This window comes from Pipistrellus hanaki, assembly GCF_964339955.1.
Source record: "Pipistrellus hanaki genome assembly, chromosome: 15".
In the NCBI taxonomy this organism is placed as follows: domain Eukaryota; kingdom Metazoa; phylum Chordata; class Mammalia; order Chiroptera; family Vespertilionidae; genus Pipistrellus; species Pipistrellus hanaki.
Genome location: NC_140517.1, coordinates 12,081,767 through 12,098,607, shown reverse-complemented (window position 1 = coordinate 12,098,607; position 16,841 = coordinate 12,081,767). Strand labels below are relative to the sequence as shown.

The window sequence follows — 16,841 nt, the reverse complement described above, 5'->3', positions numbered from 1 at the left end:
TAATTTCATAATAACCCAATCAGGTAGTTATTATAATTATACCTATTTTACAGATAAGTAACAGAGAGGTTATGTAACTTGTCCATAGTTATTAAATGTGAGTCAAGCTCAAAACTTAGTAAGTTATGGCTCCAGGATCATAGTACATACCTCTCTCTGATAGAGAAAGGTAAAATGTATTCCAAGATTAAGGCTATATGTCAAATTCTTTTTTTTTTTTAATATATTTTATTGATTTTTTTACAGAGAGGAAGGGAGAGAAATAGAGAGCTAGAAACGTTGATGAGAGAGAAACATCGACCAGCTGCCTCCTGCACACCCACTACTGGGGATGTGCCCGCAACCAATGTACATGCCCTTGACCGGAATCGAACCCAGGACCTTTCAGTCCGCAGACCGACGCTCTACCACTGAGCCAAATCGGTTTCGGCTATATGTCAAATTCTTATTTACCTGCCCACTGGCTGCCAATCTGGATAATCCCATCTCTCTACTTTGGTATCTGGAAACCCCACTATAGGAGTTAATATAGTGGTAAATATATCTCTATAATGATAAACTCAAATATTTGTGATTTAAAATATTTTTCTTCATTTCAGCCTCTCAACAGTTCTATGAGAGTAACAGTTTCTGGGTGGATTACAACTCTATCACCATCTTTAAATGTACAAAAAAAAGATGACAGTCTCTTTTTCCCCCTCTGACCTGACTATAATACCCACTTTCTCACCATTCTCACAGACATCTCTCTAATCAAAGCCCTTATCTCCCTGTGGCACGGAATACCACAAGAGCCTACTAGTTATCTCTCTGGCTCCTTTCTTCATCCATCTTTCATGCTCCAGCCAATCACTCCTACACATCTCTCATCATGTTGCTTCCTCTCTTAAGAATCTATAGTGATTCCCAAATGCCCATCACATCAAGTCCAAACTCCTCTCTGCCCAGCATCAAGGCTTTCTGTGGTATACCCCACCCTCTGTATCCAGCCTTACTTCCCCAAGGAACCAAAACAACTTGGTACAGGGAGTCAGCTCAAGTCCCAATTCTCTATGCACGAGCAGCCCACTTTTGTCTTGTTCTTATGCTCTCCTTCCTATCTGAAGACATCTTTTTCCTTCTTTCTCATGTGTAAACCCTCCTTCCATTCCCACCATCATCTCTGGCCCAGATCCAGATTGTCCCAGCAACATCCTAACAGGTCCCTCTGCTTCTAGTTTTGTGCCACTTTCACCCTTCACAGAGCAGCCAAAGTCATTTTGCTAAAATGTAATTATGAGGAATTCTTCCCTCCTTAAAATCTTTCAATGGCTTCCATTTAAAGTCAACATAAATCCAAATCCCTAAACACGGCACATGTGGCTCTGTATGATCTTGGCTTCTTTAATTAAGCCAGGGTCTAGAAATAGCCCAAGTGCCCATCAGCAGAGTAGTTAAAAAAGCATGTGGTACCAAGCATGTCAAACTCGTGGCTGGTATGTGACATGCTTGATTTACACAATGGAATACTATGCAGGTGCAAAAAAGAAGGATCTCTTATCCTTTGAGACAACATGGAGAAGCCTGGGGATTGTTATGATATGAAAAATAAGCCAGTTAGAGAAAAATATCACATGACCTCACTTATATGTAGAGTCTAATGAACACAATGAACTGACATATAAAACAGATTCAGAGATATGGAAGCATGCAACAGACTAACAATTCTCAGAGGGAAAAGGGAAGACAGGAAAAGATTAACCAAATAATTTATAATCTGCATACTAGTAGCCCTGTGCCCAAATCCGTGCACCAGTAGTTCTCTGTGGGGCTTGGCCACTCTGTGCCCACTGCCAAGAGGCTCTCCACAGCCCAGAGGCTCATCCTCGGCCAGGCGACGAAGGAAGCAAAAAAAGGGGGACATCTGCAATATTTTCAACGATAAACATGATGATAGATTTAAACTCAATTATATTAAAATTACAGTAAACACAGACAATCTAAACTATTTAAAAGGCTAGTATTAAAAGACAGAGATTAGCCAAAACTGATTTAGCTCAGTGGATAGAGCGTCAGCCTGTGGACTGAAAGGTCCCAGGTTCCATTCCGGTCAAGGTCATGTAACCTTGGTTGCGGGCACATCCCCAGTGGGGGGTGTGCAGGAGGCAGCTGATCGATGTTTCTCTCTAATCGATGTTTCTAACTCTCTATCCCTCTCCCTTCCTCTCTGTAAAAAAAAAAAAAAAAAAATCAATAAAATATATTTTAAAAAATTATCACAATATCATTAACTATATTTCCTATGCTGTACATCACATCCCCATTATTATAAAGAAAAAGACAGAGATTAGCCCTAGCCGGTTTGACTCAGTGAAAAGAGCATCGGCTCATGGACTGAAGGGTCCCAGGTTCGGTTCCAGTCAAGGGCACATACCTTGGTTGCAGGTTCCCTGGCCCTGGTCGGAGTGTATGCAGAAGGCAACCAATTGATATGTTTCTCTGTCTCCCCCCAACCCCCTCACTTCCTCTCTCTAAAAAATCAATGAGAAAATATCCTTGGGTAAGGATTAACAATAACAACAGAAAGACAGAGATTATCAGAATGAATTTTTTAAAAAAAGCAAGACCCTAAAATGTGCCTACAAAAATCCATTTCAAATATAAAGACATAGATTAAGAGATAACGATATACTGTAAAAACACTAATTTTATGAAAGCTGGAATGACTCTATTAACATCACAAAAAGTAGACTTTGGAACAAGGAATTTAAAAAAGGGATAGAAGGATCAATTCATCAAGAGGACAAAAATTCTATGTATGCACACAGCAATAGACGTTCAAATACTCTAACCAAGTTAATCTAATTGATATTTACAGACCACACCTCCACATACATAGTATGCTCCTTGACCACAAATAAATGAGAAAGCAATAATGGAAAGTTACCGGGAAAATCTACAAATATTTGATATTTAAACAACAAGCAGCACACCACTAAGTAATCCATGGTAGAAAAAGAGATCATAAACAAAATTGGAAAATATTTTGAAATGAATGAAAAGTGAAAATACAATACATCAACATTTGGGGAAGTTTTACGCTGGAGAAGATAGAAAAATAGGGCTATGTTTGGAAGGAGATATAGGAATAAGAGAGAATGTTTTGTTAAAAATATATATTAAGTAATACTTATATGTAGATGGGAATAACTGAGTAGAAAGAAGAAGAAACTGATGTTGCAGGTGACCCAATTCAGAAGCAGTTTTACTCCAGGGGCTGTCATCCTTGGGAAATAACTGGAAATTAGTTCTAGTCACCAGTGAGCAGGGGCTGATGGGGTGTGTCTTCATTTATCTTCCAAGAGAGAAGCCTGCTCCCAGTGGCAAGTGTAGCTTTCACTCTTATGTGTACAGGGAAGCACAAACCCAGGCCCTGGCTTTATACACAAAGCTTGGCTTGGATTTAGTTCCTGTTTCCCTGATGTAGTTGAAATTCTACCCTTACCATTAATGTCTAGTATTCCTATTGGCCTGAGGCTTCGGTGACTGCAGAGTTACTACACAGAACTTGAGGTAATAAAAGGTATTATTATTATTATTATTATTATTATTATTATTATATACCTGCTTATTATATATCTGCCAGTTTACATTTAAAAACTCCTGTGAGCCTCACAAGAGCTCTACAAAGTAGGTATTGCTATTAAGATAATTTTATAGATGAAGAAACCAAGAAACAGAGATGTTAAGTAACTTGCTACGGTCACACATTCAAGATTTAGGAAGTGGTAGCCTTGGGCTTTGAGTGCAGGCAGTCTGACTTCAGAACCCAAGGGTTTTGCAGTCGTTTGTACAGAGGGAAGATATAGCAGTAAGGATTCATCATACCGCACATAATAATTTGGGCATGCTGATCTAAAAAAAAAATTCCCCACCCTAACATCAGAACCATATCACATTGTGGGCAGTGAACTCATTTTAGCAAAAAAATTTCTATCACATTAAAATAATTCCATCAATTTGATATTTTTGTTGGCATTAGAATTTTAAATGTGTTTATTTTTCAAGCTGCAAGTGAGGTAAAATATGTAACCTGATTTTATGTTTTTTGCATATTTACTTAATATTATAATATAATAAGTTATTTTAACCAAAAAACAATGTTTGCTCTTAAAAAAAAGGCCAGTAAGAAAAGACGAAAAGGATTCTATCACGTGAAAAGAAAAGACGAGAAGGAAATGTTTGCAATACAGATATATGACAAGGCACTTGTATCCACTACATTAAAGAAATCTTTAACAAAAAGAGAAATAATCCAACTTAAAAATGGAAAAATATCTGAACAGTTACTTCATGTAAGAGACACATGAATAGAAAATAGCACATGAAAAGACATGTGCTCAATATAATTAGTCATCAGGGAAATATAAATTTAAACCAAAATGAAATACTTGTCTACTCTTACTATAAGGTAATTGATAGCAAAATGTATTACTATTGTATTTCTTAAATTAAGACATTTTCCCCCATTGCAATCAAGACAAACAACATAATAACAAAAGATGGACTTTCTTAGTCCATTCCCTTCGAAGAACACAATTTTCAAAAAATATTTTTCTCTATTTGGCAACAGACATAGCAGGGGTTCAAAAAGCACAATCTCACCTATAATTTTAGGAAGTAATCCGTCAGTATATAAGCAATTTAAAATATAAACAGCTTTTGACCCAGAGACTCCACTTTGGCAAATATTGAATTTACATAAGTAAATGTTCTAGTACTGTAGCATGTACTAGTACATACATACAAAATATGCATTTATTTCTATTAGCACATGTATGTGAAAATTTATATTGCAATACTGCATGTCACAGGAAAAAATGGATAAAAGTGAAGTTTTATTCACAGAGGAATGGTTGACTAAATGGTCTAAATTGTGGTATATCCGTACTATAAAGTATTATGTAGCTTTTTAAATAATTTTTTATTTATTGATTTGAGAGAGAAATGTCCACTTACTTATACATTCATTGGTTGATTTCCTGTATATACCCTGACCAGGGATAAAACCCGCAACCTTGGCATATTGAGACAATGCTCCAACCAACTGAGCTAACCGGTCAGGGCTATGTAGCTATTATAAAGCTCCTCTTCTCTTAATTCCCAGTCTAAGCCAATTGGAGCTCACAGTAGCCTGCTAGACAAATCTAATTAATGAATTTCCCTGTACAGCTGGCTAGAAAAAGGTGGTTGTCAGAAAAGAATTTGGGGCTGAACATGCTCCTCTCTGGACAGATGACACGTTTTCTTTTTTTCTTTTTTTTAATATATATTTTATTGATTTTGTACAGAGAGGAAGGGAGAGAGAGAACTAGAAACATAGATGAGAGAGAGTCATTGATCAGCTGCCTCTTGCACACCCCCTACTGGGGATATGCCCGCAGCCAAGATATATGCCTTTGACCAGAATCGAACCTGAGACCCTTCAGTCCCCAAGCCAACGCTCTATCCACTGAGCCAAACCGGTTTTGGCAGATGACACGTTTTCTAAAATCAGATTATGAGCTTCACCCTGGAACTAGATGGGTTGCTCATCACTAGATTAAACTGTAAGGGGGCAAAGTGATTACTAAACTAAAACAAAAATTAGGCAGGTGAGCCTTGGCCGGTATGGCAAAGTGGTTAGAAAGTTGGCTTGAGCACCAAATGGTCAAGGGTTTGCTTCCTGGTCAAGGGCATGTGCTGGGTTGCAGGTTCCATCCCAGCCCCAGTTGGGGTGCATGTGTGAGGCAACCAATCTGTGTGTCTCTCTCACATCAATGTCTGTCTGTGTCCCTGTCTGTCTCTCTCTTCCCCTCTCTTCCTCCCTCCCACTCTCTCTAAAAATCAATGAAAAAAATATCCTTAGATGAAGATTAACAACAACAAAACTAATAAAAATTAAGCAGGTGACATAAAAAAGAGTTGGCAAAGTACATTAAATAAGGTAAATAAGAATAGAAATACCTCCTTTTCCTGGACCCACCTTCTCAAAAGTAATTTGAGAAAAGGCACCTCTTAACCTAGAAGTATAAGTTGCTTTGCCCCAGCATTCCTGGGTGTCATTCTACTTGCCTTGGCATATCCAGGAGAGACCTGAGATCTAATTCTCTCCCCTCATTCCTCATTCCAAAAAATTAATTCCTCATCTTTTCTATAGAGTTCACTGAAGGTAAACTCTTCAGATGAATATCTTCAACACGCATAGAGCTTTTTATTTTTGCTTATTTTTAGAAACTTCTGATCTCAAGTAAACTGGAACTTGTTTGAGCTTGCTGAGTAGAAGACTATGTTCTGCCTTTAAATGTAATTAAGTGCTATTCTTTGTGTATAGCGATGACACCACCAGATCTTAGTTGCTCTTCTGGAGCAACAATGAATTCACTGAGTCACAGATCCACCCTTTCATCCAGCAGTCCCTCCCCCCACACCCTCCCTCCTTTCATCAGCCCACCCACCCACCACATTTTCTGTTAGGTCCAAGGTAGAATTCTGAAGCCACAAAATAATTTTTCTGTATGAGGTATTAGCAGTCTCATTCACTGCTGACAAGAGTGCACATTTATGGAGGAAAACTTAGTACTAGATATCAAGAACTTAAAGCATGCATATACTTTGACCTAGCAATTTCCCTTGCAGGAACCAATCTTAAAGAAAGAATCAAAGAATCACTAAAAGGATTTGTGTATGAGATTAATCAATAGCACACTTCTTATAATCCTTAAAAAGTTCCTCATAAAGAAAGTAACTGGAAACAACCTAATTAAAGAATAATAGCTTTCTGGAAGAAAATTAAATATTATGATAATAAATTCAGATTACTGATTATATAATACAACCAATAAATCTTATTGGTTGCAAGCTCAATCCCGGTGGGGGGGTGTGCAGGAGGCAGCTGATCAATGAGAACTATCATTGATGTTTCTATCTTTCTCTCCCTCTCCCTTTCTCTCTATCAATAAAAATATATATTTAAAAAAGATTAAAAAATAAATAAACCAGGCTCCATCATTTTGCTCATTAAATGAATAAACAAAAGGGTTCAAAGACAGAGTCTTGATATAAATTTTAGGAATTAAGAAAGAGAAGATGGGGAAGGAGTGATAATTTTCAAGAAAGATTAAATGACATAGAAAAGTGCTGATAAACAATGTTAAATGAAAAAAAAACACAGTATAATTATTGTTCTGAGAAAAAAAAAGGAAACATCAAAATGTAAACAAACATGGTTATTTTTAAATTATGAGATTATCAGTGATTACTTTGTTTTTCTTAAATATTTTTAAAATTTCCCAAATTTTCCAAAACTACCATTTATCACTGCTACAATTAGGAGAGGCAAGATCTAGAAATAGATTTTAAACTTACATCTCTGAAAAAATTGATGTGAAGATAATTTAAAAATATACTTTATTTCATATTATGGTTCACTAAATGTAAAAAGAAGGCCAAAAAAAGCATAGGAGGCATATATAATCACCTACAAGGAGGCCACAGGCTCTTATGAGGATACACTCCCATATTTAGCAGATAGGATCAGAAAAGGCTATCCACTAAAAAAGTATGCTTATAAGATTGGTACAAAACAGATAAAATTAGCCACATGCAAGGAAGCTTCCACATCCCAAAGGATTTGTAAATATAATACAGAAGGGAATGAGTAACTTTCAAACTCTGTCCAGTGAGATGGCAATCTAAATGATAACTGAGATGTGTCGAGGCCACCAGGATGATCACAGAGGTTGAGTACTGTCCAACTCCAGGGCATGCCATTCATACAAAGATGCCTCTTGGAGATTTTACAGCTGTGAACAACCTGAGTAACTGTATATGACAGTTCTGGACTTAACTACCGTGTTTCCCCGAAAAAAGACATCCTCCGAAAATAAGACCTACTTACAGGTTTCCTTCTGAGTGAAATATAAGGCTCCCCCCCCCCCCCCCCACACACACACCCTAGGCTAAACATGAGAGATTTGGTCCACTGATTCTGAAAGAAATGGAGTCACAAGAAATTTACCAGGAAATTCAGGAATTGGACTGTTATGATGATGTTCCAGAAGATGATGACATGATTGTCATTGAATAAATGAGTAAATTCTTGATACTGTAGGATTCACAGTTTGTCTGGTTTGTGTTGACAACTACCGTACTATCGTACCGTATACAGGTAATAAATTTCCTTTATTTTCATTTAACAATAAATGTGTACCGTATTCTTCTTCATGGAAAAATAAGACATCCCCTGAAAATAAGACCTAGCGCATCTTTGGGAGCAAAAATTAATATAAGACACTGTCTTATTTTCGGGGAAACAGGGTAACACATCTGAGTGATGTTAAAGCAGAAACAAAATGGCTCACTCGAGCTCTAGAACAGGATCTATCCAACGGGGCCTTCTTGACAATCTGGACCAGATCATTCTTTGTTGTCGGAAGCTGTACTGGGCATTGCAAGATGCTTAAGAACAGCCCTGCCTTCACAGTGGACAGACTAAGTTTCCAGGTGTACAGACTTTGGTTCCAAAGCCAGACTGTTCCCCCACTGTTTCAGAAGGATGGAACAAGAAGACTCACCCAAGGCCCTCACAATTCGCATCAGGACTTCCCCGACTTTCATTCTGGTCTCTGGCGTATGCTTGTCTTTACTGCTGTCATACTGAGCCAACAGGCCAATCAAGATTTTCTCAGGGTACGCATCTGAGAGCAGGGCAATTCCTGAGGTTGAAAATAAAAAGAAAATTTGTTACTTTTTAGGACTGAAAGGCAAAGTAACCCAGACAGCCTGCAATGGGATGAACACCAAGGCATTTAAACCCACCCCTGTAATTCTCGGCAAGGGCTGCCCTTTATTTGGAGTGACAAGACAGCGAGTGGAAAGAACATGGGACTGGGAGTTCTAGTCCCAGCCCTATATAATTTCTAAGGTCACTTCCAGCATGACACTCCATGATTTATGAGTTATAGACTCTTGAAGCAGAGGCTAGATGACTACAATCATGGTAGGGGTTTACACAACAGCAGGAGAAGACTGGATTAAATGCCTTCTAGAATCCTGATTCTGAGACTTTAAGGTTCTATGACTACTATTGTCCCTGCCAACAAATCAGCCTGAAGCACAGCAGTCTCTCTGTAGTTCTCCATTCCAGTATGAGTTCTCTCTGTAAAATGTCAACAGTAAGAGCAGTTTCCACAAGAAATACCTTCAAAGATTCTGGGCATAGTCAATAGTAGATGTACGCTATGGCTGAGTTCCCTGATCAGAAATAGTGAAGTCCTGTTCTTGACTCCCCTTCCTAGGACTCGCTGACCCCTTCTCCCATCATGCCAGTACCTCCCAAACGTGTGTCGGCAGCAGTGTTATCATATCTGTGCCCAGCTCCATATCCAGCAAAGAAGGATGGCAGGAGGAAGAGACCGAAGACAGCACCTGGTTTCTAAGCATATAAATACAAATTCTATCACTGCGGTTGGGTGGGTGGGTGGGTGGTGGAAAAGGTTATATAATGTCTAAAGAATAGTGAGGAAAAAGAAAAGAAAAAACAAACAAAGGAAGAAAATTTGAAATTTCAAAATATACCCAGGATGAAGATGCTTCTCACTACCTCCTTCTCAATCTCAGACGATAGTCTATCATCTCCAGCCTGGTGTTTTTCCATGGTCTCCTAATCAGTCACCCTGCTTCTACACTATTCCCTAATTGCAGCTGGAATTTTCTGGTTAAAACATAAACTAGGCTCTAGCTGGTTTGGCTCAGTGGATGGAGTGTCAACCTGCATGCAAACTGAGGAGTCCCTGGTTTGATTCCAGTCAAGGACACATGCTCAGGTTGTGGGCTCAATCCTTGGTGGGGGGTGTGCAGGAGGCAGCCAATCAATGAGAACTCCCATCATTGATGTTTCTATCTTTCTCTCCCTCTCACTTCCTATCTAGCAATAAAAAAAATATTTTTAAAAAGATTAAAAAATAAACCAGGCCCCATCATTCTTTTGTTCAAATCCCTCAATGGTTTCCCTTTTCTCCTAAATATGGGCAGCTCCCAATCCTCACCTGCCTTTGCTTTCTCTCTGACCTAATCTTTTACCATACTCTCCTTTCTGTCCTTAGAATAGACTGACTGCCTTACTTTTTCCTCTGCCTTCCCTTCTCAGCCTGCTTCATTTTTCTTCTCAGCACTTTCTATTACCTGACATATTATATATTGCTTATTTATTGACTGCACTCCTCCTAAAAATGTGAATTCTACAAAGTAAAGGACTTATCTTATTTCCTGTTATAGTTTAAATGCCTAGAAGAGAGTCAGCACATAGCAGGCGCCCAATAACTAGCTGTTAAATGAATGAATGGACAAAAGGGTTCAAAGACAGAGTCTTAATATAAATTTTAGGAATTAAGAAAGAGAAGATGGAGGAGTGATATAAATGTTTGAAAATCTATAATTGCTTTTTACCTGAGTTTACCATTCTCCTGTTTAAGCTTGATAATCTTGCAGGCAAAATCTACATACTGCTTTCTATGTTACAGATAGTGATTCCATTCTCTTATAAATCAGATATACACAAAGGCAGAGCACCTGCTGTGGGCGTACCTGCCTGCCCATCCGCTTTTCTGCCCTCCCCTTCCCTACCTTTTCATTGCTTTGGGAAAAGCCTTGGAAGTCTGCCATAGCTCTCTTTATGTGGCCTTCAATTTTATACAAACAGAAGCACTGCTCTTAAGGGAGTTTCAGAACCTGAATTAGATCACTTCCCTGTTGGCAAAATGTGACCCAGCATTTGTAGTTAGCTCCTTTATGCAAAAAAATGGACAACTTCTTGGAAGTCCAAGGTGGAATTAGAAACACCTAAGCATAGGAAAAAGGTCTGTGGCTTAAGAAAAGGATAAATTAATTGTTTATCAAGGGAAAGGAAAAAGCTTCCCAGTTCTGAAAGGACCTCAAAGAAAAAGTGAATTGGTGGCTGGTAACTGCAATTCTGATAGATGCTGTATAGCTAGTATGTTACAAGGCCCAGTACATATTATAGATCTGCTGTTGTCATAATTAGTTTTCCATTAGAAATTCCCAACTAGAAAACCTGGTAAATCTGCTTCCGTTTGGAAATATAGGTTGGGACTTTATAATGGAAATCAGTGGAATTTGCTTTATAAATCTTTTATCTAAATCTAGCTTTTCTAAAGCACATGTATTACTAAAATCCCTCCTACTGTAGTTTATGCCTATTTTCTCTCATTGACCTTTGGCAAGGGACAGTTTATTTACTACTATGAGCATATTATCCTTCTATATACTTCAAAACAAGCTCTTGGTTTCCTCTCTGTAGCAGGCATTTTTGGTTGCACAGAGCATCTACTCACTCTCCTCCTAACAGCACCTCGTGTTCCTTCGGTAAGTATCCCTTCTTGAAGCTCCACTTCAGCCTACCTGGCTTGAGTGCAGCTAACGTCCTACTTTCTCTCCCTCCTGTGTGAACTCATGTCCCAGGCTGGCCAGTTAGGATATTCCGTCACATCCCCGCCACTATGAATGGTTCAGGAATGAGCAAATCGATTCAATCTTGGAGCCAACATCAGAACTACTGGAAAAGATAAGTTCTTTTTACGTTCTTTCCTGTTGAAGTTATGAGCCTGAAGCTGGCAGTGGCCGCCATGTGGGAGAAAGCACACCCCAAAATGATGCCAACACCGAGGAGGGTCAAGCCAAGGGCGGGGAGGAGAAAAGGAAGAGACCCGATGGCATCCTTTGAGCCCCTGCGTACGACGGCACGCCTACCAGCTTTAATCTTTGGATACATAAGACAATAAATACCCTCTATGTGTATGTCAGTTTGTTTATTTGTTTGTTTTCAACCAAAGTAATCCTAACACAGTTTTCTTCATATATATTTTTATTTAGTTTTAGATTTTTTAAATTTATTTATTTATTTATTTATTTTTTACTTTTTTCTACCAGGGAGTTACAAATTCTCCCAATCTTGCATTAAAAAGATTGCCAATAGCCAAAGTAGTTTCCTTGCTTCCCACAGTCCCACATTAGCAATTGTTTATCTTCCTGCTGGCCTGTTCCACAGTCTGCTGCCAAATGACCCTCTGACTGTTTTGAGTTTTACCTTCTAGGATACGGTTGCCACCTATGAGTTTACCAATCCACAGAGAACAAAGGCAGTTCCCTCTATGTCTATTACATCAAGCGGTGCAGAGAATTGTAGATGACGGTGAAGACTGTAGAACAGTGTAAAGGGATGAAATTTTGTGTGGCTGTTTTTGTTTTCTTATTTGAAAAGTTTTCCGAATTTTGACAAGGGAGGAACCGGCCATAACCTTCACATGAACCTTGAGCTCTCACACTTGATATAATTCCTTTGTAATTTGAAAATGAGGTAATTTCTGGGTCAGCACAGGTTTCAAGGAAACATGACACACCAATCCCTTTGGCAATCAGGCGCAAATGATTGTGTGAGAGATAGTGCTCCTGCTCTGATTCCTAGGAAAACAGCCATGCATTTCAAGATGTGGTATAACAGATAAGATACATGGTAGGTAAAGGTAAAACAAACTGGCAAGAGTTCATGAAAACATTCTGACGTATGTTTTGGGGCAACACAGGATATAGGCAAATTAACTTAACATATTATTTTATACAACAAAAAAGACAATCAACTTTGTAAAATAACAATGCTTCCTCCCCTCCCCCCCAACGACTTTCATGATAAAGACAGAAATGTATTCTGTTGAAAATAGTGTTAAGAAAACAAACAGCCGAAGCCGGTTTGGCTCAGTGGATAGAGCGTCGGTCTGCGGACTGAAAGGTCCCAGATTCGATTCCGGTCAAGGGCATGTACCTTAGTTGCGGGCACATCCAGGTAGGGGGTGTGCAAGAGGTAGCTGGTCGATGTTTCTCCCTCATCGACGTTTCTAGCTCTCTATCTCTCTCCCTTCCTCCTCTCTGTGAAATATCAATAAAATAAAATAAAAAATAAAAAGAAAATAATGACATTAGTTATTTTGGGGTAAGAATATGAGATGTTCAGGGGATAGATATGAGAGAAAGTACTTTTTATTCTGTAATTTTTTGTACCTTGAATTTACAGATCAAATATAAATAAATAAGTTTTTAAAAATTTGTGGTAACAGGCATGGTCTTTTAAAATAGAACAGCCTCTTTTAAACATGAAAATGTAAAAAGAATTTCCACTCAAACATAGCAGAATGACCAAAAACATTTGTATTCTCTTCTTCCTGAAATGCTACTAAATTAATGATAAAGGAGTAAAAGGGTATAAACCCACAAATAAGGACAAAGAGAGTAAGATAGGTGGTAAGGCTAAAATTTGGGTAAAGAGAACAAAGGTAGAAAAAATTCTATGTATTTGATAGATCATTTGGAAAAAACTGGTAACCATTAAATAGAAAACTAAGCAAATATATAAGAAAGGAAGACTGAACTGTGCTCAGCAATGAACAATACCCTTATAGTCAGCAGCAAATGCTGCCCAATGATGCAGCCAAACTGTGATGGGGAAAAGGCAAGAGGAGAAGGGGTGCAGGTGGGCATACGGCGTATGCATGTGTGTGTGCATGTGCTAAATCCTCATCCTATATGTAGAAAATAAGTAGATAGTGTCCAAAATTGTTTAAATCAAGAGAGATAAGTATAAGCATTTTCTTTATAAATGAGGAGATAATTATTAGGGGAAAAAATACTTTAAAAGAGGGTGGTGAAGAGAATGGTTATCTCTGTGAGGGGGCGAGAAGGGCAAGGGATAAAAGCTTTTTGAACCTTTACAAACTATGTTTGAAATAAATTTATAAAAATAAGTTATTTTAAAATACTAAAAAGAAGATAAAATGTATATTAACCTGTGGAGGAATCTCTAGTTTGAAAGAACAATGATAGTCAGGCACAAGGAAATTTTCCCCTGATTACAGAAAGATATCACCAATCTGGGATTGTCCTCTAGCTCTATGACACAGAGATAATATTTTCCGAGAGAAGGAAAATATTACCCTTCAGTAGGTTACTTCACTTGTTCATTTGAAACCTCTCATTATGGTTGAAACTAACAATAACTTCAGCTCTAAGAATCTAGGAAGTCACACAAAGTGGGGAAGTTGGTTATTAAATTAAGGAAGTATGGGGAGCTCAACTGATTAGCTGGGCTGCTTTTGTAATTAAAGTAAAGAATAATATCTAGCCAATTTGATGTTAAGTTTTCCTGAAGCTCCAAAGTTATGTTAAGTGTACTCAAGCTCCAACAAATTTATAAAGATTCAAGATGAGTGAGTGTTACTTAGGCCTGAGGAAAAAACAGGGTTAGGCATAATAGAAGACTAAGAACTGAAAATTTGTAGAAACTATCTCTTTAAACCAGGATCTAAATAATATACTCAAATACTACATCCTAGCTGGTTTGGCTCAATGGATACAGCATCGGACTGCAGACTGAAGGGTTCCAGGTTTGATTCTGGTCAAGGGCACATGCCTGGGCTGTGGGCTCGATCCCTAGTGTGGGGTGTGCAGGAGGAAGCCGATTAATGATTCTCTCTCATCATTGATGTTTCTCTCTCTCTCTCTCTCCCCCTCCCTCTCTGAAATCAATAAAAATATATTCTAAAAAATACCAAATACTAAAATAATGCCAATATACATTTGCTTAAACTGTTTTCAAATTCCCATTTTGAAAAGGGAAAAAGTAAAAACAAGTGAATAATCTATATTTACTGAAAGTTAACTGTACTTACTGGAAGTCATTTGGATCATGAAATATTATTATAATAGATAAAAATGTATTTATTATTAGTATTATAATAAGTAGTAAAGACAATAAAAATTCCTAACATTTATTTTATTTAAAAAAATATATTTTATTGATTTTTTGTACAGAGAAGAAGGGAGAGATAGCAAGTTAGAAACATCGATGAGAGAGTCATCGATCAGCTGACTCCTGCACACCCCCTACTGGGGATGTGCCCGCAACCAAGGTACATGCCCTTAACCGGAATCGAACCCGGGACCTTTCAGTCCCCAAGCTGACGCTCTATTCACTGAGCCAAACCGGTTTCGGCCCTAACATTTATTGTTTTCAATATGCCAGGCAAAGTCCTAAGCACTTGACATTATTTACCCACTGAATGCTTTCAAACAATCCTTTGAAGTAGGTAATACCATCATTCCTAGTTTTACTGAGAAGGATGCTGAGGAACAGAGGGGTAAAAGCATAGCCCAAGAACACAGAGCTGCCACTTGGCAGAGCAGCACTGCACATGTGCACTCTGCCATCCCAGGGCTCACCAGGCAGCGCCTAAGAGAAATCCGTGCTGGGACAATACTAGCTCCGCAAATCCTACCCCCAAAGACACAAACCTTACATTTTCAAGTCTATGATGGCAGCCTCACTCCATAAAATTTACTTTCTGTTGGGCTCCAAGTTCAGAGGAAGGAGAAACACTTTGCACACGGCTTCCCATATGAAAAGGCAGAGTCCTCTACTGGGTCCGGTTGGGCTTCATGGGGACTGCTTTGTTCCCAGTTGGTGGAAAAGGGAGGAAGTGATGTTTATTAAACTCACAAGTGGCTCTAACTTGAGATGCTGTTGCCATTGATGACGACAGATGGAAATCCAAACCTTGGATTTTAATGAGTTCCCGTTTTTAACCAGTGATTCTGAAAATACCTCCACTCTACATCTTTATGGGCTGCTGTAAGGACCCTAAATTTCTTACTTCTACTATCCTCCCCAAATGAATAAAATGAAACCCCAAACAGCACTGTAAAGCTTAGGGTCCACCGTGGCAGCGCTGTCTCCATCAAATAACTTGGGGCAATAGAGAGGAAGGAATAAGAGGACAGAGCTGAGAAAAGCAGAGGCGCAAGAACACCACTGTGATCAAGGGCTCTGCTTTACGCACAGAAATACGAACAAAGCTGCTCTAATACTGACTGAAGGCGTGAGTGAGGGAGGAAGGAGAAGAAAACAGCAATTATCGCTTCTCCGGGAGTAATCACGGCCCTACATGTTCAGAGAAACTTGTTCACGTCAACTGATCGTGGCCGACAAATAAGTAGAATGTTATTCACTTAATTCTCTTTATGTAGCTTTCAAAGAGTGAAAAAGCACATTAACATTCTCTTTATGCTATCAAAAGAAATGTTTACTGCTAAAAAAAAAAAAAAAAAAAAATAGGAGCTTCTGATTTCCCGGGAAACAGTAAGAAAATAAAACCCTTTACAAACTCCGAAAGACCCCAAGATGGGTGGTCCTGGTAGGAGGAGTACCACCTGAACTTCGGATTCATTTTTTTTTCTCTCCTGAGTTTCTGCTGGCATTTCACCTGAAGCCTACGCAAAGGGAAACTGCAGACTCAGCAACAAGGACTGATGCGTCAGGTTCGCACTAGTTTTGAGAGAGCCAAAGCCTCCCAGGGGAGTTGTCACCTGGCCTGAAGCTCTGACAAGACAGGGCTGATCTTGCACAGCCTCCGATGTCTCCCGGCCAGGAGACTCGCTCTGTGCTTTGGGTACCAAACAGTGACACAATCAAGATATAAATATTTCTGAAATTCTCCCCTTTTTCCTCAGTTAAGCCTGGCGATTGTCCTGATGAGAAGATTGGACAAGTCTTTGTGATAGGCACTAGGACTGGCTTAGAAAATGTGATTGTTGTGAAATCAGCAACCATGCCTTGTAGGACTTAAACTATAGTTTCATAGGGAATCCAGGCAGAGATACTATCACCCCCTGCCAGGGTCCCTTCTCCCTCATAAATGCACACACACACTAACCCCTTTGTCTACGATTTCCCGGAGAGACCGGACCTCGTCATGGAC

At 38.8% G+C, this 16,841-nt stretch overlaps 2 protein-coding genes across 2 annotated transcripts in view; one reads left to right on the top strand and one right to left on the bottom strand.

Moving 5' to 3' along the window:
• Window positions 1-16,841, top strand: part of TMED6 (transmembrane p24 trafficking protein 6) — a 328,748-nt gene that overhangs the window by 228,473 nt on the left and 83,434 nt on the right. The window lies entirely within an intron of this gene.
• Window positions 1-16,841, bottom strand: part of TANGO6 (transport and golgi organization 6 homolog) — a 134,570-nt gene that overhangs the window by 48,210 nt on the left and 69,519 nt on the right. Inside the window, exon 15 of the mRNA XM_084861016.1 lies at window positions 8,595-8,735. Coding sequence (XP_084717142.1) covers window positions 8,595-8,735 — 141 coding nt within the window. The remainder of the gene's footprint in view (window positions 1-8,594; window positions 8,736-16,841) is intronic.